This window comes from Geospiza fortis, unplaced genomic scaffold (assembly GCF_000277835.1).
Source record: "Geospiza fortis unplaced genomic scaffold, GeoFor_1.0 scaffold7, whole genome shotgun sequence".
In the NCBI taxonomy this organism is placed as follows: domain Eukaryota; kingdom Metazoa; phylum Chordata; class Aves; order Passeriformes; family Thraupidae; genus Geospiza; species Geospiza fortis.
In genome coordinates, this window is record NW_005054344.1 from 4,698,751 (window position 1) to 4,725,722 (window position 26,972).

At 38.4% G+C, this 26,972-nt stretch overlaps 1 protein-coding gene across 1 annotated transcript; it reads right to left on the bottom strand.

The window, feature by feature from the left end:
• Positions 1-101: 101 nt before the first annotated feature.
• On the bottom strand, positions 102-26,696 carry VIRMA (vir like m6A methyltransferase associated). The gene is made up of 23 exons (XM_031058507.1): positions 26,640-26,696; positions 24,467-24,582; positions 24,151-24,237; positions 23,720-23,768; positions 23,062-23,230; positions 22,041-22,163; positions 20,911-21,216; positions 18,872-20,024; positions 17,336-17,827; positions 16,439-16,593; positions 14,419-14,501; positions 13,852-13,945; positions 13,171-13,715; positions 12,356-12,591; positions 11,367-11,619; positions 9,631-9,848; positions 8,319-8,451; positions 7,582-7,734; positions 5,738-5,898; positions 5,386-5,482; positions 4,271-4,437; positions 3,783-4,114; positions 102-2,944 (listed from the first exon to the last, which is right to left on the bottom strand). Exons 1-23 carry the CDS (start codon positions 26,694-26,696, stop codon positions 2,694-2,696), a joined length of 5,430 nt encoding a protein of 1,809 aa, XP_030914367.1. The 3' UTR covers positions 102-2,693.
• Positions 26,697-26,972: the final 276 nt, after the last annotated feature.

The window sequence follows — 26,972 nt, forward strand, 5'->3', positions numbered from 1 at the left end:
CTTTTTTTAGCCAGAGTCTCAAAAGCAAAATTAAACACCTCTTTGAAGTGTTATTTACTCATGATAGCAATCTCATTTTAAAAAGCAAACCAAGTAACACCTGAGTTTTAAATAGCATTATTTCATGCTGAATTTATCCATGAAAGGAACCACTTTGTATTGAAGGGTCACAGAACTAAATTCATTAGTAAAACAAAACAAAACAAAAAAGATAATATACACACACTTCTTTTTTCAAGTTTAAATTTACATAGCTTTCATACACCAATGTAACCAACCCTTTATTTCCTCCTAGTTTGAAAATTACTAATGTGACATGCTGTATATCTTAAACTTTGAAGAACCAGTACTGAATATTTACATATTTATTCCATGCTTGATACTTTACTTTTCATTTCAAATTCCCTGACAGAAATCAAATTATTTATATCCCTGCTAGTTTCAAAAACAGTAAAACTTCTAAAAAAATAACCACCTTAAATACATGGTATAAAGGAGTGAGTTAGCTTTAAAAATATTTATGCAGTGCTCCTTAAAAAAATAGCATTAATAACAGTAATGCCTGTGAAAGCTCCACCCATTTTAGTCACTATTAGTAAAATTACATCTCCCTCTTATTTTACCATTCAGAAAATTGTTTGGCTTCCAATCCAAATCTGTCCATGTTATTTTAAACAAGGTTAAACCCTTTAAGAACCAATATTGCTCCCCATAGGTGCACCCAGTCAGTTCATGGGCATTTCCCACTTTCATTGGTTATTCAATCACCTCCCAGGCAGTGGGACGGTCTCAGAGTCTCCACGCAGGAAAAATACAGCTAATAGGGGCCTTCTGTGTATCAAATGAAAAGCCTACTTAATTTAGTCAGGCAGTATAGAGGTAAAATAATTTCAATTTAACATATTACCATACTTTAGAAACACTTGAAATATGGGCAGTATTTAAGTAGAGTAAGACCCCTCTATAGCACTTCTGTAATGTCAATAGACCGGCCGTAAGTGAAAATCAAACTAAGTCTTACAGTGGAGCTCATTTGCAAATATTGCATGTGGCCTTTAGGCTACCCCACCCTGTCCAAAAATGCAATGGCTACTGAAAATCTGTTAATTCTATGAAATCCACGGAGCCCAAAGGAATGCAAACACATAAAACCTTACTTCACTGAACTCAATATGAAAATAAATTCAGAATTTAATCGAGTAGTGATATTTCTTTATGAATTCCCACTCCTTCTTTTTCTCTTTGCACTGTATCTCAGTCTAATCACAGGAACAAAATTCCAGTTCTTTATAGACCAGGTTTAACATCACTACCTGACTACATGTTGGCTCAGGTTACACACCTGTGTCTCTGCCCTCTCCTCAACTATGTTAGGCAGAGGAGAGAGAGGGAACAAATTAACTCCAGGTACTCTAAGGGTATGACTATTTGCTTTTTAACTGAAAGTATATGCTGCTTTCCAGTCAAATAACTCCTGTGCTCCTAATGCATGAGCTGGAGTTGTAAAGTTAAGTGATGGAATGTTGACTTATTCTTCCTGAAGTTAGTGACAAACTTTATTCAAATTTTACCTGGTGTGGGACTTAGAAGTTTCTAATCTCATTTCCCAAGATGTACAACAAAAACTACATAAATTACATTGACATTTGTATACTTTAACAGATTAATTATTTTCACTTATTCTTCCATCATTGGCTACTGCACCTGCTGGCAGACACACATCATTCATTAATAACCCAGACTGGCTAATAAAGTAACAAAGGAAAAGAGGGCTAATGGCTGTAAACCTGAGAGGAAAAAAAAAACCAAAATTGCCTTACATACATATTTTTTAATTTTCTTGCAGTAATAAGTCACACACAAAACACTTGCACCTTTCTTTTGGCACAATGAATATTTAAGAAGTCCTTCAAGTCTTAACTGAAAGAGGTGCTTTACTGAGTATTGTCTACTGAAATCCACAAAAAAATTGAAACATTCTTTCAAAAGGAACAAAAAATTTACAATTGTACACAAAAAGTCTTGAATTTTATTGAAATTTCAATTCTTGTATCAAACAAAAGCTTTTTCTTCGGACAAAAATATTCTCTTGGTGTCCTCCAGATACCAGAAACTCTGAATTGGTCTGTTAGTGATGCTGCTTTCTCTGTCATCTTCACAGAAGTCCACAAGGTTGAGCCGTTCCACCACTGGGTCTTATTTTATCGTGTGAAGGAACGTACATGACGACCTCTTCCACTGCCTCCACTAACAAATTTCCCTCTTGAGCCACCACTGCTACTACTATTAGCACTTGTCCAAGACGGTCCAATTCCTCCACGGCCTCTGGATGCACGATCGCGAGGACTCGGTCGGTAGCCTTAAAGCAAAGAAAAGTATACTCAGTTGGAAAAAAAAAAAAAAAGCCCTAGGCGGAGTAGCTGCTGCCAAAGCGTAAGAAACAAAACCAGGATGAGATACAAACAGCGTCTGTTTCCTCCTTTTAATTTTCACTTTTCTTTTAGGCAAGCATTGCTGCTTTAATTGCGCTATGATTACCATGGAGGTACGAAGACAATCGAATGACAAAAGTCTGAGTGCAAAATTAAGATTCTGCGATCAAGTGTTCAATTCAGCAAGTTTTATGGGTTACAGGGCAGCTGGTACGAAAGCACGTATTTGACACAGTCTCACTGACAACTGTTCATATATGCTTAAAACATTTGCTGAATTTCAAGGTGTCTGCAGCATCCTTGCATGGTTTCATTTGTAAAGCAAAAATGAAATTCAAGGAATTCTCTATAGTTCGATGCCCATATGAATACCAAACTTAATGGTCTCAGTGGTGGCAGTGGACCCCTGTTAAAATTGCTTTGACCACCTCTACTGTCATTGTAGGTTCCCCTGGGCGTACTCTGTGCACTCCAACTTGAGCCTCGAGCACCTTCACGACGACTGTAATTTCCTAGATAGGGAGAGAAAAACCAACGCACTGTTGAGCAAACATCACTGGGTTTGGTTTTTTTTATCCCATTTCAATCTTCACAATACTCAGGGTGGTAACATAACATATTTATACAATTCAAATAGATAAAGATACTCTGTATCAACATACCTGCAGTATTCCAACTTGAAGTCTACAAGTTACTCTGCACAGAATCAGGGAACAGATCTATTTATCATCAGGCAAGAACTCAAGTTGAAAAGAATTCACATTATCTAGCGTATCACGACAAACTCATACTTTCACATTTTATGGTGAAATAAATCCTAGTATTTATAACTTTATGAATAGAAGTATTTTCTCTTCCTACTTTGCAAGGACTTGCCCTAATTATGGGATGGAAGGAAAAGGAATGCAATCTTGTTTATGTATGAAAGAAATTTAACACTCTGTACAATCTCCAGGTTCACTGAAAATTGCATCTTATTCTTGTCAGGATCTTCCATCCTTTTATTCCAAACCCTCATTTAAACCCAAAGATGTACTGTGGTGCTTGATTTCCAGAACAACATGTCACAAAAGGCAAGGAAGCACTCCAAGAGTTGCTGAAACAGCTGACTCCTTTTGTAAAACAGAGGTAGAAAGGCAGCATGGGAATTCACAGCCTTGTTTCAATTGTACAACTTTGGAGGTTCTCACCTTCAAGAGAACCTTTCCTGGTGCTAAACATTTCATTGCAACAACACTGCTTCAGGAAGATCTCACACCAGGGATGATGAACTGCTAGGAAACTGGGTTAGCATTACTGAAGCAATTTTAGCATGCATTTACTCCAGTTTTAATACAGGAACCAACATACCTTTTGAAGCAGGTGGTGTAAAGAACCTGTTCTGACTGTGAAAAGCTCCTCGTCCTCCACGGTTCCCTGAGAACCCGCCACGTGAAGAAATCTTCTGTGACACTTTTGGTGGCCTTTTGGCTGGTGGTATCCCATCTGGAGCAACCACTTCTTTGCTCTCTGCAGCCACAAAATCATCCACGTGCATGGAGGGTGGCCTGCTTGTGTTCTGTTTCCTCTGACGGAAGATATCGTGTGGTCGAATTCCTTGTCCAAATCCTCCCCTTCCTCTTCCTCTGGGTGGTGGCACAACATGAGCTCTCTTTGCAGGCTCTATGTACTCAGATTTCCCACTGTCATGACAAACCATGATTTAATTAGCTAATGTAACACTGTACTACTGATGGTCAGGCATTCTCCATACTGGAGATGCAATTTGAAAGGTATCTGACATTCTGATAACACAAATCAATGCTGAAGACACTGTTAACTCATTAAGCTCATTTTACCTTGAAGTTATGAAGGTCTCATGCTTGTGCTTGCCAAGCTTGAACCCTTTTGTGGTTTTTGTGCGTCCAGGAGATGATGGTTCTGACAAAAATGACCTCTCCAATTCAGCTTGCAAGTCAAAGTCACTGCAGCCCTTCTCTGACAGTTCAATTAAGTCAACTTTTACCTTCAAAGAGAGAGTTTAATCAAAACATTCATTACTAGGACCTCCAAAACAAAAAAAAAAAAAAAAAAAAGAAAGAGCAGCAGAGCAGCAGTAACAAAACAAAAAACGCCTCAGAGCTGCAGCAAAATTGTCTTGACAGATCTGAACACAAAAGGAGTCAAGGGCATAGCTCTCAAATATGAACACCTATCTTGTCACTTAATGACCCACAGTTGGACAATTCTCTTGCTTAAGATACAGCTCTATAAATTTATTAATGTCACTTTTATACACTTTTGCTTTTGCTAAAGAAATTAAAACATAACTATCTTTGCATGTAAATTAAAAAAGTAAAACCAAAAAAGAATTAAGGCAATGAAGTCAACAGAAACTGTTTCTCACACAAGAAATTAAGACACTGCCAATTCCTTAGTTCTAAAAAACTCAGAATGTTACTGTATTTTTCATTATTAGCATTAAAGTTTATAATCTAAAAGTTTCAAAAACTGTGAAAAGCTTCTGTGCAGGTAGTTTCATTTACTACTGCCATGTTTCTCCCTTCTGTCACCTCAGAGCAAATATTTAAATTTTAAAAAGTGAAGCTATCAGGCTCTTATGGATATTACTGCAATGACAGAAGACAAGCAAGGAAAAGAAACTAAATCACATTCTTTTCTACATTTAATACAAACTGATGAAAAGCATCAAGAGCAGTGCAAAAGCAGCTTGGGACTGACACAGCAACTGTTCCCCTAGCATACTGCAAAAGATCCCAATTTTGTAGCAGCTTCCAAGTCAATCTGAAGGCATTTGATAACCCCTTTAACAAATGTCAACCTCTCTATCTGGGTCAAATTAGAAAGGTGAGCTCAGGAAAACAAACCATTTGGCCACATGAATTTCTGATGCTCCTAGCTCAGATTAACCCTCATTTTAAAATCCACTTCAGATATTAATGAAGCCTTTTACCATATCTAGGTCAGTGTCTATTTCTTCAGCCTGAAAGGGTGAGAACCACATGGACTTCAGCTGGTCATCCATCACATCTGCCAACACGTACGTAGTCCTGCAACAGAACAAGGCCAAAGGCCTGTTTGGTTATGAACCACAACCACCTGCAAGCATACACAGCACCACAGGACCTGGGGTGAACATTGCTGCCCTACCCTTGATACTCACATGACATTAAATACATTGGGACTCATGGGTAGTAGTGACAACAGTGCTCTTTCGATCCTGTTTTTAATATACTTAATTTACGTATGCATAAAATACTCAATTTTCACAAATAAATCACTGCTGACACACTCAACCATTTTACCTGTTGTTAAACAAATTCTGAAGAGAGTCTGGTGCAGAAAGAGTAGGCTCAACATCTTGGTCACTCAGTGGACAAGAATCACCCGCTGATTCCAACATCTGCCTTACTCCAACAATGTTGTCCAGTAAGGATTCAAGGCCATCATCTTCCTTAGAACGATCCTATGTCAACACAGAACAAATCAGAATTTTCTCCCCTCTGCAGAGAAGGAATAATGTTTTGCTTATTTATTAAAAAAGGTGGAGGCACTATACAACAGTCTACTCAGCCACAAATAGTGAAAGTAAGACATCTGAGTACACAAACAACAGCAGAAAGCTCCTAGGTGTGGTACCAAACACACCATGTCACCACATGCACATTCTAGGTTCCATTCCCAACTCATGCAATATCCTTTATAACAGTCCCAAGGAAGACACTGCCCCAGGTTTTATTTAAGAAGCTCTCTGTTAAAGCATTCCAATGTCCTGTGTCTGCTGTTCCTCATTCAGAACAACTTTGGCTTTTAATCTCTTAGCTAACAGATGTAGGCAGCCAGGGAAGGGACAGGAGGGAATATAGCACTTGAAAGGCATTTGTGATCAACAGGCTGTGGAGCAGCTGTTTCCTGGACTCTCTTAAATTGGCCATCTACTGCATGGCTGCCATCAGTTACACAGAATCAAATTTGAATATCAGAGTTAAGTTTGCAATTATAATCACAGAAAAGTTGGATGCACTGAATTCTGCATGTCCTCTAGTCCAGTCCACACCATCACTGCTTGAAGCAGGACTATCATCAAAGCCAGGTCAGGTCAGCCATAATTTTATCCAGTCATGTCTAAAAAAAGTTCCAGTGACACAGAGCCCAGACCCCACTGACCTGTTCAGTGCTTCACTCTCACTTCTCTCTCAGTGGGTAATTTTTTGTTTCCTAATGTCAACCTGAACCTCTGAAGCCACAATCCAGGGACATTGCCCCTTGATTTATCATCTGGAATTCCCAAAAGAAATTTGATTCCACCATTTTTGTTACTATTTTCCCAAACAGCTGTGGCAAACTCCGAAATAGCTCCTGAGCCCTCTTCACCAGGCTAAACAAGCCCTGCTTCTTCCTCCTCTCTCTCTAGCACACGTTCTATAGGTCCCTGAGCACCTTGGTAGAACCCTCTCCAGTTTCCTGAGGTCTCTCTAGAACTGGTGAGAGGACAAAGCTGGTCACAGGTGAACACAACACTCACATGAGAGCTCAGCAGCATCCCATGGTGGGAGACAACAAGGCCCCTAAATGTGCTGACCATGCTCCTCCCAGGATGGCTGAGAACACACTCACTCACCTGCTTCTAGTGACCCCTCACTGTTGGCCCACCTTTAACCTATCAACCAACACAACCACCTGGCCCTTGTCACCCCAGCCTGCAACAAGGCATGGAATTATCCTCCTTTCACTGCAGACATTTGCATTTTTCCTAATGAACCACACAAACTTCCCGCTAAATCAATCCTAAAGCATTTACTGAGATCTCTCTGGATTGAGGCTTTGTAGTATGTCAGATTAGCCACTCCCCCCATCCTACTGGCATCCACAAACTCACTGAAAAGGTATCTGTTGTTCAGGCCTCAGATGAAAACACCCAGCAATATCCAGCCTCCAGTATTAATTCTACTTACCAGTCACCAGTAACACTGACCAACTGCTAAGCTGGGGTTCCTGCTGTTTATTGCATTAACAATCTGCTTCACCACTACCCTACATCCTTTGCTTGTAGGTATGTGCTGCCTTCCATGACACCATTAACTGCCTGGCTCATAGGATGTGCTAATAGAAAACTGCAACATCAACTTGATTATTTGAATTCTTTTACCATAACATGTTTCTCCAGATCAAGAAGCAGGCTTTCTGGGGTTTCTTCTTTGTTCTGTAGTAGGTGTTTTAACTCTGCAGTGGTAAGACCCAGCGTTCTGCCTGAATGGGATCCATCTGTTTCCATAAGGCTTCCATCATCTCCACAACATCCCTAAAATATTTGACAGTTGGGGAGTAAGTACTCATAAATGTTCAGTACTTCTAGACTGCAAACCCCTTTGAATTCAAACACAGATTAGAGCAAATCTAGCAAAATGAGTTCTCTCGATTTAAAAATATATGATGTAAATTATTTTAACAAAGTACACTTCAACAAGCAAGTTTATATACTGCATCAAGATGATGGCAACCCTTTCCTGTACTAGATGAGGTCTGCATCACAGATTTTATAGTTCTTTCTATACTACACATCAGTACAGCAGCTCTCTAATAGGATGCTGTGAATCTAAAAGTGGGACTCCAGAGCATACTATTCACTTAGGAAATCAGTGTGAACAGATATGCCTTTCTTCCTACTGAAAACCCCTCTTACTTACTAAACATACATCCCTGCCCAGCTTTCACAGATTTCATTAAAAACTAAAGATGGCACTAACATTATTACTGATGGAAAAGCCTCACCCAGCAATCTACAGAATCAACTGCTTTCTGAAATAATTGTTCCTGAGCATGTCTCACACTGCAGATTTCAGAGAAATGCAGCTGAGTTTAAGCATTCAATACATATTTGCTTACCAGCGTATCAGAGTTTAGAATCTGTCGCATAAAATCCAAGAATGAAGAGGCCAGTTCACCCGTGTCTTTGCTGAAACTAGTTATTACTCGCTTCAATACACTGTACAGAGCATTGCTGTGTTTTCTTAGAGAGCTGTTTTCAAAACAAAAAGAGAGAAAATACTTTATTAGTACATACACTGTGACCATTCCACCAGAATTAGTTAGAATGGCATATATGCAAAATAAACGTGGCAAATTTTACAATTATCAAGTTCAGCCTTGATTACAAAGCTGGAGCTTCATTATTTTCTCTGTACTAGACTCCTGTTTTCACCAGTACTGTCTGCAGATATTTCAGCGTGCACATATACAGCTATATATACTACCTCCAAAACATCCAAGAAATTACAATTTCATCTTTGGCAGAAAAGGGACTGAAGTACAGAAATATGTGCTTGCACAAGGACCTTATGTATGAAGCAGGATCATGCTTGCAGCTACAATTTCACTCCATCCTCTGCTGCCTAACTGCAGAAAACAGACTGTAAAGGCAACATGAACAGAAATAGCAAGGCTGGGCACTGAAGCTGACAGCTGGATACATGGGATCCAGCATCTGTAAGATGCAAGAACAGCATCTGTAAATTGCTAATTTTTAATTGGTGGTTTTATGGCTTCTTGCATCTATGACTTATAAAGTGTTTTGAACCACCTTATATTGACAAGGCTCCTTTTCTCTCTGCAAACCTCACCTTTTTGCCTCTGCACTTCAACTTCAGCAAACAGAAACAGGTCCACATATATGACAAAGAATCAAGTGTCCAAACAACATGTTGTCCAATACATATATGTATGTTCAAAGTGAGTGAACAAAAACAGTTTGGAAAAAAACAACTCATTTCTAAAGCCTTAATTGTCTGGAGGTCAGAACACTCAGGGAAGTGCAAACTGCATCCCCTAAAAATAGAGGAATTACAGACAGTTCTCCAATGTTCCAGATGAGAGCTCTTTGAGTGTCTCAAAAGGGGAAGAACAAGAGCACTACATCTCATTCTAATCCTCCAGCCTTGGAGTGGGGAAACAGAGTGTACAAACCTGTTTCCAATGCTTTGTCTCCTTCCTGAAACTAAGTGCTTCTGTATGCATACTGCAGAAATTATTCAGAGTGTGAAGGAAGACCAAAATACTGAGTAAAACACTGAAGCCCCAAAGGGAAACAAAAGCTTAGATGCCTTATCCTTAACATTTTCTATTAAACATGTAAAAAATTACTCCACACTACAGTTTTTAAACCATTTTAAGCTGTCAGCGATATCATAAAATACCATACCTCTTCAAGTGGTAGAAGCCATAGTCATGCTCTGTAAGGAACATCATTGTTCGGATGCATGTCAGCAGACAGCTGTAACTGCTCTCAGAATTCGTTAATGTTTCCATCAGACAGTCACAAATTAAGGGCATCAGCTCTTTGCTTGGTAAGGAGTTGGAAAGCTGCTCTAATTCAGACACAGAGCCTTCTGATGAACTTGGTAAAATAAGTGCAATATCCTAAAAGAATTATTATTATAAATATAGTAAAAATGGATTCTGTATGCCTGCAGTAAATATAGACCACACACATATCAAGTCAGAAGCACTGGGTTCTTTCACTACCCCTCTATCATCTTATTCCAGTATTTCAGTTATTACTGACCATCAAAAAACTAATCTAGAATATCTTTTTTGTTCAGTCCTGTTAAGGGTAACAAGCCATTATTTATTTCTAAAACATAAAAGCTTCAAATTCTGAAATATCGTAGCAGAGCTAAAATGAAAGCCAAATAGTCACTGGATAACACACAGTCTCCTGCCTAGGTAGTCAATGTGTCCCTCAATCTCAAAACACTGGTCAAAGAGGCTGAAGTTCCTTGGCTGGTTCAGCTGGAGAAGAGAAGGTTGAGGGGTGACCTCACAGCAATCTACAGGTGCCTTAAGGGAGCAGGAGAGGGGCAGGTGCTCTCCTCCCTCTGCTGACCAGCCACAGGACACAGGGAAATGGAATGAAGCTGCATCAAGGGACATTCAGGCTGTACATCAAGAAAAGGTTCTTCACTGAGAGGTTGGTCAGACACTGGAACAGGGTCCTCAGGGAAGTGATCAAGCACCAAGCCCGTCAGAGTCCAGAGAGCATCTGGATGACACTCTTAGTCATGGTTTAGTTTTAGATATTCCCGTGAAGGGCAGGGAGTTAGACTTGATGATCCTTATGGGTCCCCTCCAGTTTGAGATATGCTTTGATTCTAAGGTTCTGTGAAAACTAAGAGGCTGCAGACACCACCTATGAAGTTCAGGACCTTCTGTCACTTCCATATTTTACATAAAATAAGATTGATTTTCCCAACGAGTTTGTATGGACAGAGAGATCTTGTTTATATGCAAGTGGCTGATTATCTCTACTGACCAACAACATCCACGTCTTTTGTGTAACTGAGTAAGCACTGGATCAAATAAATTACATGCACTAGTGAGGCAAATAATGGCATGCAAATCTGTGCACACATTAATGAGAAACTACAGGGCCAGTCTACAAATCAACTTTCAACTAGCATTTCTCACCTTGCTCTAGCAACTTCTGCTTTTTTTTTAATGGAGAAGTTTTACAGCACCAGCATAGCATACATATCTTTATATTTGGAATCCATTTTCAAGAGGTTTCAGTTAGATCACTAAGATTTAACTAGGTAAGAAGTGAACAGTGATAACTCAAGTTTTGGCCCACAAGGAGAAATGGTATCCCTCTCTCAGTTGATGGGACAGGAAATCTTTGTGCCATTCAGTTTTTGGTCTCTAATGAGCTGCCAGAACAGTGCACATAATGCAGAAGACATGCCATAAAATGGAAAGCATTTACATTCAAGAACAAGAAGGCAGCACACCTGCCAAAGTAGCCAACCATGCACACTTTTTGTGTTTTAACAATGTTTTGGTTTTTTTTTAATTCTGGAAAAAGAGGGGTACTTAAGAAACAACCTCATTTAATTTGTCTCCTACAATAAACACACATTATGCATTAAATACAGCAAATACCTGATCACAGAGGGACTGCAAAAGGGAAGTTACATATTCAGAACACTGCTGATGAGTGACATTGTCCCCAGCTGATCGCATCAAAGCCAAGAGCTCCTGGAAAATCTCTCCATACTTTTCATCTCCTTTAGTAGTTCCATTGATAAGATGCAGAATAGCCAATTTACACGCTTTATGTGAAGCTAGGGCATCCAATAAAGCAAGCAGTCGAGTGGTCTGTCCAGTGTACTGTTTCTCTTTGTCTTCTGTGTTGCTGAAAGGGTATCAGTGCACTGTGAAAAAGCTGGTTTAAAGTGATCTAAGAAACTATAAAAACAACCATCACAGGAGTCATATAACTCTGCATTTTAGAAAAAAAAATCCACCTAGTATGCATACTTAAACTTAAAATCCCATTTACTTTTTGAAAACTGCTCAATTTTCACTAAAGAACTTCTGGTCACATCACTAATTAATCTACTGTGCATTTAATATACTGTAGGGCATCTAATTTTTTAAGATAAATATGCTGTTATGTAAACAGTATGTAAGGGGATAGTTATGTTTTAAAGAAAGAGCACACAGTTTCAAAACCCTCTGCACCTGTATCATTCAACTTCCACTAGTTTACAAACATCTATACCCATATGTAATCCCAGCACAGCAAACTTTACTGGCCTACTCTTCTTATTTGTGTCATACAGGTCCTTAAAAGCACTTCACAGGCGAGATGAGGCTTTGCAAAGCCAACCTGAAAAAAGTCTTCTTAAAATACTTACCATAAACATGCACCATGAAACTGTCTACATCAAAACCTAGAGGTATGAGCTGGTTCTCTGGCAACCTTAAGCATTATCAGGGCACAGAATATAGCACTGGAATGAGAATTTGTTCAGCCCATAATGCATAATATTTCCAAAAGTATTTTCCTCCTGCTAAATCTACTGTGCAGAAGTAAGGTGAATTTAACAGTTCATCAACAAAATCTTTGCAAGAGAAAACAAAAATACCTTTGCAGGTCTTCTACAATTAGATCCAATACTGTCCTCATGATGAGCAGAGCAGTAGGTGAAGCCAAGTCACAGAGCTGAACACAAATCCTCCTCAACATGTGCTGAATGGGCTGGCAGGACGAGCTGGAGAAAGAGCGAACGATCTCCTGGATCAGCTTGGCCTGCACATGGAGGTGCATGCTCCACAGCTTCCTGGTGTTCAGTGCCACTGCAATATCATGGGCTTCGATTACCTGCACAAACAGAAGGGCAGGAGGGTTCATCCTGTCAATTTTCATGATAAAATCTGAATTCTATCACAATGTATAAACAAAGTATGACTACTGTCCTCATTAAAAATATGGAATGCCATTTTCATTGTCACCAGATGACAGCGCATGAGCCAGCAAATTAGGTATTCTTTCAGGAGCATGGATTGTCACACACCTTCTATGCTTACTTAATAAAGATCACAAATTCAAGATCCATGACAAAAGAAAGAAGAGCCTTAATATACCAAGTTCAGCATTCAGAGTTAAAGTAAAAGCTTCAGAGACAGTAATTTAAGTAACAGAACAGGAGTCTAGATAATCTCACAAGTGACAAAAGAACAACATATGACTGCTGACTAAAGAAAAATGCTCCAAATAATATCAATTTTGTTTCTGCTGAAAAAGACTTATCTACAAAGAATCTGTGTAAGCCCAAATGCTTTACTACAACTTTAATTCATCCTTTCACACATCTGGTTTTTTTCACCACTATAAAAATGGCCAATGCGTTATATATAAATAATAAAAATTCTTTAAAAACTAAATACATCTCAGTTATACCTGAGTAGTCTGCATGGGCAGTGGAAGAGGCAACAACTCTGAAAGCAGTATAAGTCCAGAGAAAAAGCCTTCAGGAATTCTCAAAATTGATGAGAGAACTTCCTTCAGCATTAGAGACCAAGTATTGTTCGCCAAAGTTTCCTCAGAAATGGTAAGTTTTTCATTAACACCTTGTGTAAAAGTCAGTAAGACATCAACAATGTCATTCTGGATTTTTTGTTCATCGCTATCTAAGCGGCCTGAGAGAGGAATCGAGCAGAGGAGCATGTGTAAAGAAACAAGCGCTGCAGGAACACGCATGTCCTTGAATTCAAAGGATCCTCCCCTCAGGAGCTCTGTCAGCATTGTTTTAAGCAGAGTCAGTGTACAGCGGGCCATGGAAATAGTAGTGACTCTGTGCAGCGTGGTGCCCATGTTGACATGGAGTCGCCAAGGCTGAATAAGGATGCTGTTCAGCTTCTGTAACACCCGGATGAAGGTGTCCATTCCCTCAGAAGAGAAGAGCTGAATAACTGCAAGATTCCATTTAAGGTCTTTCTGTTGACCTGCACAGAAAAGAAATAACATTTCTGTATTTCTGATTTCTCCTGGGAAATCACAGTTACACTTTAGCCAGGTTTAAGCAGAAGACTCAGAAAACTAAGATTTGTACTTTAACCTGTACAAATCCATCAGCCATACCTTCTACCATAGGTGGTGGACATGCAATATGACAGAGAACACGAAGTGCAGTGGGAAGACCAACTCCATCTGGAGTCATCAAACTGTCAATATTCTTTTAGGGGAAAACAAAAAGAAAAAAGGAATGAGCCTGTATTACAAGGAAGGACTTCATGAGTATACTGCTTGCCCCAGTATACTCATGCTACAGAATTCAAATTCTGTATTTAGTTACTGCGTGTCACAAAATTTAAGTTTAATTATTTCACCTTTTGGTAAGCAGTCATAAATAAGGCAGAAACCAAAAAAAGAGCATCAACATTTGCATTGTGATTTACAGGAAGCTCAAAGATTTAAATAATTAGATCTTTCCATCATATATTTACCTTAGGTTTTGTTTCAATAAATATAACTGTGCAGTGATCTAGACCCAGCCTAGATCATAAGCTTTAACAGAAACATCTCTTTTGGATAACAGTATGTATTTTTAAATATGTTAGTACATACCTAAGACAAAATATCAGACTACAAAACATCTAAGTTTATAGAATATAAATAAAAAATAGTATCTACCTATGTTTTACTGACCTGTTTGATATATTCAATAAGATTTGGAATACAATTTATTTCAAATCTAAGATTTTTCAAAGGTTCAAGCCACTTGCTGAGCTCTAGGGAAAAAAAAGAGACTTCAGTCAGTGAATTTATGATCATAAAACCTTTTTCAATCAAAATGTACTTAATTTACACGATAGACACTAAAGGCAAGTGCAAAATTTGTGGGGCACATAGTGCAGCTGTAGCCAGCTGAAAAGCATCAACAAAAACAGAACTTCAGGACAGCCAATATATACTATCCACACTGACAAAATTTGGCCCAAGTCAATCTGAAGGCAATTTTCATCTCATTATCTCCATTATCTGTAATCAAAATTTTTTTTACAAAAGACACTAAGGGGCACTGTCAGCTAAAGAAAAGAACCAAAACACATTCCCCTTAATGTACAGCATAGGTTGTTACAAACTAAGTACAAAACCTCTCTTAAGTGTCCAATTAGAGCCAATCTCTGCCCTGCACTCACTCATGCTAGAAGTCCTCTACAGATTATCAGTATCTCTCTTAGTCTAGAATAACCTGAAAGTCACAGGTTCCTGGGATAAGAGATTTAAAGATTTAAAAACCACTGCTCCTGAAAATATTTAGAGAAATGTGAAGATCAGGTGTATATGGATTGATGACTCAGAATGATTTCGTGATTTGGTTTAATAAGCTAGCCCTGCTTCTCATAAAGCGGTCTGGTGATCAGGTGAGGAGCAAAAATAAGAGCATGACAGAGGAGAGATTTAAACTAAAACTTTGAAGAATTCTGATTTCTTTAAGTGCAATTAAGTTTTGGAAAAAATTATTGGTATTTTTACATGAGTCAGTCAACCAGAGCAGAGCACAACTTTGGACATCAGAGCCTCAATGTTCAGGTGTCAGAACAGTCTCCAGCAGGATTTTTCTGAGTGTCCCAGGCCTGATCTATGAGTCAACACAAGCTGGGAAGACACCCAGACACATCTTGGACATCAAAAAATGTAGTAACAGGTCAGCTGGCCTAGGTGTCTTGAAACAGTCCCAGGATTATTTAGTAGTGAAGATTCTGTCAGACTACATCACTGTCCTGGTTCCAGATGGGATAGAGCTTGTTTTCCTCCTAGTTGTTGTTCAGCGCTTCAGTGTTTGGGATTTAGCATTAGAATAACACTGATAACACACTGATGTTTTGGTTGTTGCTAAGCAGTGCTTACCCTAAGTCAAGGACTTTCCAGCGTCTCATACTCTGTGAATGAGGAGCTGCACAAGAAGCTGGGAGGGAGCACGCCAGGAGAACAGACCCAAACTGTCCAAAGGGGATATTCCATACCATGGGATGTCATGTTCAAGTATGAACACTGGGAGAGTTGCCTGGAAGGGGATGATCACTGCTTGGGGAGGGGCTGGGCATTGATCAGCAGGTGGGCAATTGCACTGTGCATCACTTGTTTTCTTGGGTTTTATCTCTTCTCTCCTTTTTATTACAATTTTTACTGTTGTTATCATTAGTACTATTAGTATTATTATATGTTATTTTCAATTATTTAACTTCTTATCTCAATCCAGGAGTTTTACTTGTTTTTCCCTGATTCTCCTCCTCATCCCAGTGGGGGTGGGTGGCAGGGTGAGCAATAGTGGTGTGGTACTCAGTGTCTAGTGGGGGCTAAACCACAGCAATAGCAATAATAAACAAAAATAAGACTCAGCTCACTGACTAGTTAGTCCACTTCTACAGAAATTTGCTCTCTTATCAACACAGTCTGAATAATTTCAAACTTCCTGTAATTATCCAGAATTCATGGTAGCTATTTTACTTGAAAAAAAAAATTAACTATAAATATTTCCTATTTAACTCTCATTAACAGAAAAAAAAATTGTGCGTTATCTCAGTGACTCAACTAATCAGATGCAACTGGAATAGTAATTTCATTATCCAAGCCAGACAACTCTAAAGCACCAATTATTCACATAAAAAAAGATTTCTTCTATACATTCAAACAATTCAGCTGACAATTACACATACTGTACCTTGCAACTTGGTGTTATTTTCATCTGCTTTACAAAGTTTCAGCAGAGGTGCTGAGTGCTGTTCCAGCATTTGGACATCACTAGAAGATTGTACCACCAGCAAAACAAGGATGCAGGCATAATTATAAGCCACTGACTTCTTAGACTTTGAGTCTCTGAAACAACAGCAAGGCTTTTCTTTAGATCTCAGCTAACACAATTGGCTATCTGTTAGATTTTTATTATTTGACCCCTAAAAATCTACCTACAGAACTTTCACCTTCAACAAGGATTGCCCCATATAATTATCAATGAAAGAAACCCAAACAATTTCCTCCTATGTTTTTTGGCAAGTGAACACTTTCTGCTGCATCATACACATTCATATTCATTTCAGCATCAGCAAACCATGAGATCCAGTCAAGTGGCATACAAACATTTTTATGTAACTTTATCTGTTTCAAAATCATTTCAAAATCACTGCTACCTAAAGTAGTACAACTGCCTGTCCAGAGAAAACAATGACTGCATTTAACATCTACAAGAACTTGAAGAATTGAGATTCCCACCCCAGAGGAGTGTGCAGTACTCTCCATACCTAGTCAAACCTTTTACTTGTTTCACAGGCAACATTTATGCTTGAATAAAAACTTCCTACTTACTTACTTTTCCACATAATCAAAAGTTTGCCCTACCTATATTACAAGAACTTTGTTGATGACCTACACAGATTTGGGGTATTAAGTACTTGATTACAAATGACAGGCCTGATTTTGTATTACATACTTCTACTTAAAGTTGTTTTGGCTTTAAATAAAAACATCAGGATCTAAAGGAAATTTCAGATTTATGGAATTATTTATAAAAGATAGATACTTCTAAAATTCAAAAACTAAAGGAAATAAATGCATACATTACCCTAAAGCTTCTTTGGAATAGTACTCCATTAAAGTAATAAGACTTTGGAGATTTTTTTCCAGACTGAATACATGAGCCACAGCAGATCTTCCTACAGGGTTAAAGGTGATCAAGTAAAGGTTGTGAAGTGTTCCCAGCAGATCTGAGTGGTCAGTCTCCTCACTGGCTGTGCACCGCTGGAAGTGGCAGAACAATTCCGAAATGCACTGTAATGTCTGTGTTGAGTGCAGGAGCCACAGGGCAAAAGGATCCTCATTGGCACCATCTGACTGCAGACCTTCCTCTTGATCTGGATCAGAAAACTGACAAAGTGCTCTAACCAACAAGTTTGTTGCTTCATGCTCAGAAATAAAGAAAAGAAGACCCTTCTGTGACTGTGCCAGGAAACGCAATATATCTCGGATAGCCTGGAGCACACCTGGATGTGCACCTGTCACTGGAAGAGACAGTAGCAAAGTAATGCATTCCAAAAAATGGTGACTATGAAGATATCTGCAAAAAAAAAAAAAACCAACCAAAATCAGGAAAATAATCAGCAATGCTACAAATATTTGTCAACACTTTATATAAAAATGTGTACCTCCTAGCTTCAGTACTTATTGCCCTGTGGACTACAAGAAATAACTAATTAGGAAGTAGTACAAAATGTAAACCTTACAAAATGCAATTGCTATAATATTTACAAGAAATAAGTCCTAAAATTCTGATCTCCATTAAAAAACCCAAACAATAAAAAAAACTCAACCATATCTACACATAAAACAGGACATTATATTTTATTAAATTTGCTGCATCTGAATCATCATCAATGCCAGATTCAGTGTTTTAAATGTGCTAGGAAATAAATCATTACAGCATATCTAGCAGGCAATTTTTGAAGACTCTTTGCATGTAGATGCCTATATTCAGCCATGACCTTCACCACTGCTACCAAAGAAATCTGTCAGCATTTCAAGAAATAGCTTCTAAACAGAAACTTGCTAACAGATTAAGAACCCATGAGATGTTTTAACTGGCTGAAGGCAGGCAGGCCTCAGCTCCTCTGCCTGTGCTGTGAAAGTGAGCAGTGACACAACTCCATGACCTTTTCATCAATCTGAGGCCAGTTTGCATCTTGCCACCTCAATATCCAGACTGAGGAATTCCAGACCTACTTTATCCATACACATAGTTGTGTTCCAAGACGACAAATGAAACACTCTAGATTTACAACCATTTTCAAACTGGACAGCACTTAGCGTAACTGGTCAGCATCTATGAATGCAACTGTGAATGAAGGGCGAGCACATTACTAGCAATACGGAGATTAATAAAGAGTAATAAGGATATTAACTTCTGGCTAGGTGCATTCTAAGTTGATCAAAAGCCAACAAAATAACAGGCACATTAACTTGTCAATCTCTCTCAGACTTCACATCCACAATCTACAATCTTCCAAAAAGGAATTAAGTGAAATGTCTCAAAGTCACCCCTAAAATATATTTCTATCAAGCTAGAGGAAACACACTCTAGAAATTGAATTCACAACTGTTGTACCTAAACAGGACAGGGTAAGGATCATCCCTTTCTGGAGGGCCTGTAATGCGTGCCATGGTTGGGAAAGATTTCACAGGGGGCTGAATCATTGTATGAGGAGCAGTTTCCATCAAATGGAAGATCTCTTCAAGAAGACAAACAAGTTTTTCCATCTCTCCTTCACTTATATTAGATGATTCCAAAAGATGATCCATATCCATAGGAGCCTCCACATCATTTTCATATTCTTGGTTTGTTCTTTCAAGTCCTGACAAGTCCTGGTCCTGTTCTGGCTCTGTGTGATTAGGAAGAGGAGGAGTGTTCTCTGCTAACTGATCCACCACCTTTTTAATATCTGACAGAATCTCGTAGAAATGACATTTCTGGAGAATGGCAGAACCAGCTGTAACGACTCGCACAGTCTGATCTAACAGTATGAGTTCCAGGAGTTTCTGATAACCACTTTTTTCATGTACATCTGTGCCACCTCTTAGAAACATTTCCATCCCCTCAGTCATACTAATGACACTATCCAAAGCTTTAAAAGCATTAAGTTTAAGGGAGGATGATACATGATCTGCAAATAACAGTTCAAACAACACATTAATCACTCCTGCCTGCAAGAGCGCCGTTATTCCTTGAGTCCCACATTCTGCTAACGAAGACACCAATTTTGTCCCAGCTTTGAGCTGTCGAACATTCAAAGCAATGGGCTGTTTGAGAGCCACCTGAAGGTTTAAAGCTTGCAGGGTCCAGTCTACTAGCTGGGTAATATAGTCTTGCTTTGTGTCTTTCACCAGCAGGTAGCTCAATTCTTTAACTATTAAACTTGGAATTTCTTCTAATGCCGTGACCCACTTTGCACCCCTTTCCTCTTGATATAATTCCAACAGTTCAGTTAATTTAACTGAGCCTTCCACTGCTCCCGAATTTTCTTTTTCTAGGTCTTGGTCCTTTATTTTAGCAACTTCGTTTTCAAATACTGTCTTGTAAGGGCAGCTGAAGTATAAAAGCGGTCCAAGCTCCTTTTCAAAAGGTTCATATGTCACAGGAGGCACAGATGCCAGATCCTCAGGAGTATATTCAATATCAAAGCTTGGATACTTAAATGTTTCACGTTCTAGATCAGCAATTACATCTTCATCACTTGAAATCTGCTCATAGCCATCATCTCCTAAAAAAAGAAAGATTAAGTTACCAAATCAGTTATGAATAAACCAGTTCATAACTGCAGAGAATATCTTCCAAATACAAATCAGTGATTCATTTTACACAAATATTACTAGCTAGAGAACAACCACATACTAACATACAAAAAGCCTTCTCTGTCAAGATATGAGTGAAAGCCCCACCTGACAGGAGTTTTTGATGTAATAATGGAGTCATTTAAAAGAATGTATAAAGCAAGAAGTTTAACTAGAATACACATTACTACAACTATATTGCCCAATTTTCTTCCTGTGATTGCACTTATAAAAACACTTCTAGCCTGCAATTTTTGCATAGACATGGGTGGGATCTTTAAATAACACAAGAAGATGACAATTAAATATATTATATAAACAACTTCACTTGGATTTTATTTAAGAAATAATCTTTCACCACTTTCCTACATTTTTAAACAAAACATAACAAGATTGAATGTTCATTCTCACCTATACAACTGTATCTATTTTCCTCTATTTATAGAAGGTTTTACTATAAAGGAATAAATATTCAACAGCAAGATACTGCTCTTGAGAGATGTCAGGAACACAAATAAAGCAATGTTGCAATAAGCAAGTGTCCTAGGGTGATGCTGGGGTGGTGGTGCTTTGCCTGTTAAATAAACAGGCTCTTTCCACTTCTCTCTGAGGAATCCTTCCCAAACCAGCTGAGGGGAGGGGCCGTGCGGGTTTGCTTTCTGGAAGGGCCCCCTTTGGAAGTTTTCTTCCAAATTTGCCCTAAACCAGGACACCAAGGGAAAAAAATTCAGTTCCCTTGCACATACTCATCATGAAGGTACTGCCATCAAAATTTCATAAACCTCTATTTTTGTTTTTCTAAACTCTACAACTTACCATCACCTTCTTCCTCCTCTTCACCCTCTTCTTCATCTTCATCATCTTCCTCCTCCTCCTCTTCTTCCTCATCAGCAATACTCTCTACTGTATGACCATCATCATCATCATCGTCGTCCTCATCGTCCTCATTGTCCTCCTCCTCAACATCCACGTCATCATCATCATCCCCTTCTTCTGGCTGATCTTCCTCTACTTCTCCATCATCCGAGTACTGGCTTTCTTGATGAATGGACGTTCGATCAGGAGAAATTGGCTCAAAGTAATCCTCCCTATGGTCCACATCATCTTCTTTTTCCCCAACCACTAAAAACAGATACAAAGTTTCAGAAATAAGAGCACTTTTCCAGAATCCAAGGATATTAAATAGGACTGGCCCTATGAGTAGGTCTCATCTGGCCCCATACACTTGGCCTGACCATTCCCTCCTTGATTATTGAGGGTTCATTCAGCTCCCCGTGTCTGTCTTCCAGCCCAGGGTACCTGGAGAGTAACTGCTTTTCCTACTAAAGACTGAGGCAAAGAAGTCATTAACTACATCAGCTTTTTACACATCCTTTGTCACCATGTATCCCCCTGCATACAATAAAAGAGATTCTCCTTAGTCCTCCTTTTATTTTTTGCTAATGTATTATAGAAATATTTTATTGTCTTTAATGGCAGTACATATTTTTTAGGTTTCTGCATCACATACACTAGAGATGCAAAAAAAGCATATTGAAAATCTTCTCATGATTTGACCAAACACAATCACTTAGTTCAGTAAGACTATGAATACAAAGAGTTCTTGGCACTTCTAACCAATACAGAGACTGGGTAACTTGGTAGATGCTGCAGAATAATGCAGAAGGACAATGGATACCAGACTCAACAGAACATCTATATAAAACATGAGCAGCATGTTTAACAGTGTATTGGTAAACAGCCAATATTCCCAATCTACTATCTTTAAAAATTATGCAAATGAACAAACTCAAAGCCTATTTTTCTCCAAATCCCTTTCCTAAAACTGAATCTGTCCAGCAGAAGTAACAGCAGATAAGAAATTTCACACTGGGCAGGAACACAGAATTCTGCCTCCTCTAAGCAGTGATGTGCAGCAAATAAAACACAGTCTCTTCTCTTTGTACCTGACACTGGCATAGGTTCATCCTCATCATCATCAGGAGGAGGAGGGCCTGGAGGTGTCCTTGGTCCCCTGGGCTGTGGTCTTGGAGGACTGCCATTGAATTGGTCTTCTTTCTCTCCATCAACTAGATGTATTGGGAAAATAAAAACTTGCATTTAATAAAACCTCAGGAATAAAAGTAGAAAATTTTTGGGCTTCGGGGCTACTTTTGATTGGGGAACACAATTGTCCAGCTTTTATTTCATCGATATTCTGCATTACATGAGGCAACTTTCTAAAGTCACTTTTGATTAAGTAATTTTTGGTACAAACAAGAACTACATCAATAAAGCTTATTTTTTTAATATAATACGTGCTTAAAACTTATATGAGTAATGCCAATTACTCTACTCATACTGTAACTCTATCAATAATATCTGAATTGCTTTAAAAAAAAAAGTTCACATTTTACTCAACTGGCTTTTACAGTTTACAACTGTCTTTTACTGCACACAGTATGCAAATTTTGCAGTCTTCCAGCCATACTTTGAACAATTTTAATTTTCTAATTTTAAATCTAAAACAAAAATTGAAACAGGAATTTGACCACGGATTCTATTCATGGCTGTTCTAAAACCAGTGCAGAGCACTCCTCTGTAACGTATTTTACACAAGTCAGATAAGCAAAGTTAACTACAACTGTGAAATTTTCCTATGACTTTAATAATACTCTAATCAGTTTTTTTTATATTCCAATCAGCTACATCATAATGAGTTTGCACAAGTTAAACTGCATTTTTACCATCCAAAGTAACTAGCAACACATCAAATAAACCACTCTCATAAAAGCACTGGATGAGACCGTACTTAAAACCATTCAATATAAATCTAGGAAAAAAAAATGAAACTAAAGACACAATAAAGAAAAATGAAAGTCACTGTAATCTAAAAAAATGTGGAAGAATTGGGGATTTGTTTTTCAGATGGGACATTGTAACACTGATTTGTAAAAGAAAAAATCTCCTTCTTCTCCCAGGACTCACCATGTTTTGGATTCCTTTTCAATCCAGGCTGTTGCTGGGGAGGTGGAGGCGGAGGGGGTGGTGGAGGAGGTGACTCTCTCTCATGAGTTATTACCCTGTCAACTGAGCCATATATTGCCAAAGTCAGACAGTTGTACCACCCTCTAAGAACCAATCCATCCGTGTTGACCTGTTGGTTTTTCAAGAAAAAGAAAAGAATAAAAAAAAAAGAAGGAAAAGAGAAAAGCACTTAAAGACAACTCCACAACTCCAAAACAGTTACTCTAGCATCACTGTATCTGCATAAAAGCCAAAAGAAAAATCCAACATTAAAATACCTCTTTATCCCACATTTTGAAAACTGAGAACACATTAAACACATCAATCACTGCAACAAATGATCTTTCTCTAAAAGCATTAAATTCCTTGCAGTACATACATTGACTAGATACAACATCTACAACAGCCTATTAATGAAAAAACTCAACAAACAAAAAAACAAAAGACCATACGAAAAACCACAAGAAAACTCTAAAGAGTATCTAAACTACAAGCAGGTTTTAGGATAAGGTTTGAAACAAAAAACACTTTACATAGTGCTAACACACCACATGAAACCATATTTACACCTGAATGCAGATATGCAGGGAAAGAAGAGGTTTACATCACACTGCATTACCTTTGCATTGGGCCTGAAAATAATTGAAGTGTTTTCATCATATTCAAGGCTGTTAAATGAAAGATACAAAGTCATTTTTCATTAATATAAAGCAGAAGTAAAACACAGCAATGCTAATCACACAAGCCAACAATAAAATACTGAACAAATACATACAAGAAAGAAAAATCACTTCTTTCTACAGAATTCCTTGCATTAATATATATGGGCTCTGTAAATCTAAAAATAACAGAAATATTTCTTACTTTAGCATAAACCTCTGTCCTTCCATACAGATCAGAGGAAAAGGATAAGAACACTAACAAAATCCAAACCAAACATGAAAGTCATGGGAGACACAGGATTTTCTATTGCACATTCTCTGCACTATAAAAATTTTCAGGAAAAAAAAGTAGATAATGAAGTCACACATGAATCTTGAAGGAACTTACCTTCCCAGCCGATCAAAAACAGGGGCACTTGGTTTGCTGACATTGTTGAAAAACAAGTCCAGTTGAAATGAATGGGGGGATGTCTCTCTAGGAACAGAATGAAAGTAAAATTAAATTAGATGAGTTCCTTATCAGAGTAAGCAGGACTACCACAAAATTATACTGTTTAAAGAATGCCCCGAAATAATTACATGTTCAGCAAACACATAAATACATTTTACATTTTTATGTAGGAAGGTCTATTGAGATACAAAAGTTCAACAAAAAAATAAGAGGAAGGTTTTCCTGAATCTGATACCTGGTATCTGTCACTTACCCATAAGCCCTGTTGTCAGGCAAACTTGTGTGAGCTCTCACTCCTGGAGGAATGACTCTGACTTCATTGATGTAAACCACGCATGGAAAACGAACCACGTCAATATTGGTACTTTGCTACAAAACAAAGAGGAAGCAAAGGCTAGGAAATGTAAAAAACAAACCACATAATGCACTTGTATTCTCTACTAACAGAACATGTAGCAACCTTAATAATAAAATTCAATTCTGTAAAATGCTAAACACTGATAAACACTGTTATACAGAAAAATAGAGTTTTTAATATAATCTCAGCATTTTTCATATACTTGACACTATTTTTTTCATAGAAAGTATTACCAGTTTATTTACTTCATTTACTACCTTTATTTGCAAGGATCTTTTAAACAGTTACAGGTTGTTTTTTCCAGACAGAAAGTATGCATGATGTGGTTCTAAACATTAGCAAATTTCCTATTTCAAATATAATCTTAAAAATTATAATGATACTGTAAGCCAGTTTTCCTAGATCTGTACAAAAATTCCATATGATGTTTATTTTTCCACTTCTGCTACACCTTAGAACCTTTAGCAAATATCATTTCTGTTTACCACACAGAAACAGCAAGTATAAAGAATTCTTCCACTCTCCAAAAAGATGCTTGAGCAAACTAGAAAGTTATCAGACTTACAGTGACTCTCCATGCAGCAGTATTAAATAATTAATGCTGGACATCTTCTGTCACTAAATTCACTGCATTAGATCTTATTATATTTATCCATCATTTTTATTGTATATATGCTCATGAAACAGTACACATACAGAACTTCATGTTCAATTGTAAACATATAAAGATTTTCTTAAGAGAAGCTCAGAATCACATTTCCAATTAGCAAGCTGAATTAGCAGACTGATCAGAAAAAAAACCCAAGCCACTGATCTAGTAACACAACTAAAAAATGAAAAATAAAAAAAAAAAAGTTGATTTGCAGTCAAATTTTCTAAATTTATCTCTTTCACTACAATCAGCAAATGAAACCAGCAGAAAGCAAGTACTAACATTTTTAGAAAGCTAGTAAGCAATGAAACAGACAAAGTGGAATTTTAAAAACAGTTTTTAAGATACTGTTTTGGGCATGTGTTACTGTCTTCCAAAAAATCGATGCAGACATTTTCTAGCACACAATACAACAGCTTGGCCTGTGGGCTGATGTGTCAGAAGCTGGATGGTGGAACCAAAGGAATCCTGCTAGGACAGGGAGCACAGATGCATGAACAGGAACAGGCTGAGTGCAGCCTGCATGGAGTGAGGGCTGTGGGAGCTCATCTGTGCCTCTAAAAAACATCTGAGTCATGCAGGAGACTCAGATTTCTGGAGGAAGGGCTGCTCTGGGGAGCTCCATCCCCAGGAGCACCACCAAATAAAGGCAAATTCCTCTTTAAATGATGCTGGATAATGCCCTAACAGTCATGCACCAACACAACATCACCAAAACAAGAAGTTAATTCAATCCACTTCTCCTTCAAAACATCAAAAAAGACCCTACATCAGAACTACTCAACAGCAGTTAAACTGCATAGCTAAGCCAAATAAATCATTTTATTCAAAACCACAGCAATACTTTTCAAGAACTGTAAATTCCAGTGCAACACTCATAATCCACAAGGCAGAAGGAGCAGTGTAACATAAAGAAGGCTTTCAAGAAACACGTAAAATACCTAAGGTTCAGGTTTGGACAACGCCACTGGGAAGAATGGAAGTGACAGAAAATTATTTTAAAAGATTAAAAATGTTCAACAGGAGAACATAGGGTCCTGGAGAGAATAAGAGTAGCTACTGTTTCTACACAGGGGAACAGCACTGGGTAGCACTCCCACCTAATATTGTTTTAAACAGTGCAATTAAAAACCCATTTGGGCCTAGCTATCTGGACAGCTAGAAGACTCCTGAATAACTTTTCAATTGCATTTCATTGCAGCATGAGCTCAAACCACTCCATTTACTCTCCCTAGTGCCTATCCATTAATGCAGTCCAGTTATTCTATTAATTTGAAACATCTTTGTCATCTTAAAGTACACAATCACTTTTCCCCTAACAGTCCCATTCCTCCTCCCTGAACAGCACATCGAGCTCAGCCCCAGACAAATCTGCTGCAACATCAGCAGTTTCAAAGATGCTCAGGATCCCAACACCCTCAAAGTGCAATATCTGCACGATCTACCACTGCCAAAAAAGCCTGACACGCTCATTTTGCGTAAATTGAATAAATCTAAGGGAATATCGCACAAACACACAAATATCCCTCCTCATCATCAGCTACACAAGCGCATCAGGAATCTCACAAGCGGCAGGGCATGGCCGCTTCAGAAGTCAACTTCTTCCATTAGATCGCCTTCTCGAAGCACGTTTATCTTCTTTGTTCTCCGCTCGCCTCTACTCCCCGCCACCTCTAAATCCCCGCTGCTTTCCCACCACCCTCCGCCCCTGCCAGCAGCACCTCGGGCTGCCAGGACAGCGGCTCCTGG